The sequence below is a fragment of the Egretta garzetta genome, unplaced genomic scaffold (genome assembly GCF_000687185.1).
Source record: "Egretta garzetta isolate BGI_Z169 unplaced genomic scaffold, ASM68718v1 scaffold332, whole genome shotgun sequence".
Lineage (NCBI taxonomy): Eukaryota > Metazoa > Chordata > Aves > Pelecaniformes > Ardeidae > Egretta > Egretta garzetta.
In genome coordinates, this window is record NW_009258879.1 from 935,580 (window position 1) to 937,676 (window position 2,097).

Sequence of the window (2,097 nt, forward strand, 5' to 3'; positions counted from 1 at the left end):
GAGCGTCCCCACTGGGTTGCGCCGGCTCCTGCCTTTGCTCCCGCCGCCCCCGGGGTCTGCAGCCAGGGATGTGCAGAAGCAAGGCCTGCACGCCGCCAGTGGGTGATGTGATTTGGCCTTACATGTTGGGAATGAATACGAAAAATGCATTGAAATATGTACTTTTTTTTTTTGCTGTCCTCAACAGGTACATTTTCACCTTGCATATCCTGGCAGCCCTTTGGTTTTTCTCCCAGTAGCTTCAAGTGAGCACATTTGCTGAAGATGACCCAGCCCATTCGGTCTCCATGTATTTTACCAGACTGGTGTAAATCTTTAGGAAAGCGTATAGCATTTTCCTCCCGTGTTCACCTTCTTTCTCCTTGAGGGCAATTAGCTCCTGCACAAAACAAGGGGGGTGTGTGTCCCATTTGACTGCGAAGCCGGGGGCCTGGTGCATCCTCCGTCTGCCAGGGAGGCAAGGCAACGCGGCGATGGATTTTACCGGGACTGAAGCACCGGCGAGGAGGAGGCTCTGGGAGAAGCAGGGCACTGCCCCGCGAGCCCTGGTTGCGGTCACTGGCTGGGGATGCGGGGCCGTGCCCCCGCGCGCGGGGACGCTGCCATCTCCAGCCGAGGATGCCGAGCTCCCGCGCTGTCCCCGGGCTGCGGCAAAACGGGGACGGGGAGAGGAGCTCCAGATTTCTGGCAGTGGAAGGGTACGTGAGCGGTGTGTGCGCCACGTGCGGGGAGCCCACAGATCGCGGCGGTGGGGAGATCAGAATCTTGGGGGTTTTTTGGGTTCAGGCTGTGAACTACTAGAACAAAAAAATTAAAAGGAATGCAAACCCATTATTGCTTTTAATTATTTTTATTCCCACAAAAAGCTTTAAAAAATACTCATGATAAAGTGGTTTGGAGACTTTTTTTTACCCCTACAATTATCTAAATATATTTTTTTTAAATTTATTTTTATTTGTATCATTCCATCCACCTCTCAGCCTGGTGTTGCTAGAGCATGGGTGCTGCACTGCTGTGGAATAAAGGACGGCCACAATCCCAAGCCATTGGGAGAGCACCAATAGAAAATCTGGCTCTTTCTTGTCCTTGGCATGGCACTGGAAGAGCCTTTGGCTCCAAGTCTTTGTTGGAAGCCGAGGGAAAAAAAAGCACATGAATGCAACTGAGAATAACTTCTGAACAGCGAGACCTCCTGGGCCCTGATTCAGCAAAGCACTTAAGGCCAGAGCCAAGGAAGTGTTTAAATGCTTCAAAGTTAAAGTACGGCTTCAGGGACGATGGACTGAACAAATCAGTTGACAACGCAGGGGAGGAAAGAGCTGGACTTTTTTCCCCTCATCCCTGTGTTTTCACCCGAGCTGGGGTGGCGGGGAGCGGGCAGTGTCCCGCGCCTCCCCCCGCTCCCGCAGGCACACCCTGGCGAGCCCCGCGGGATGCTGCGGGAGCGGGACCGGGCCACACGCAGCAGAGCTGCCCCCCCAGGCCCTGCCGCCCGGTGAGCCCTGGCCGCAGAGCGTAACGATGCCCCGTAATTAAGCAGCGAGTGTCAAACTGCCACAACAGGTTTTGCAATGGCCGGTGGCCCAGGCTCAGCACGTGCCCCCAGAAGGCAGATGCACACTGCATGCACTAACCGATCTGGATTTCAAAGCTTTGCTGAAATGCAAACACACATGAAAAAGAAGTTTCTTTTTGCTATTCTATCCATAAAAATTTTCTGCAGCGTGATTTAATACGGAAGCTTCCACAACAACGATTATTTGCAGCAAATAACAATTCGTATGCAAGCATTTCTCTTAGCGTCATGCTAGACCGAAGGGAGGGAGGAGCAGGCAGGGTTTGGTCTGTTGTCCAGCAGCACCTCGGCACCCTCGCTTCTCGCTCTGCAGCTGCAGGTGGTGGCCCAGGGCCATGGTCCAGGCGATGCCGCGGTCCCTCCCGCAGGAGCAGGGCGCGATGCCGGGGGCCCGGGAGGGCAGAGGGCTCCCCCTGGGCTGCTCGCTGAGCCTCGATGGGCTTCTCTTCGGGTTTTGGGCTGGAGCAAGGGGCAGCCCGGCGTGCCTCTGTCTGCAGGGAGCATCCCCGGCAGCCAGCTCC

At 55.2% G+C, this 2,097-nt stretch overlaps 1 protein-coding gene across 1 annotated transcript in view; it reads right to left on the reverse strand.

Moving 5' to 3' along the window:
• Nucleotides 1–555: 555 nt before the first annotated feature.
• CAV3 (caveolin 3) overlaps nt 556–2,097 on the reverse strand; it is a 5,280-nt gene continuing 3,738 nt past the window's right edge. The window contains exon 3 of the mRNA XM_009633831.1: nt 556–645. Within this exon, the coding sequence (XP_009632126.1) occupies nt 556–645 (90 nt within the window). The remainder of the gene's footprint in view (nt 646–2,097) is intronic.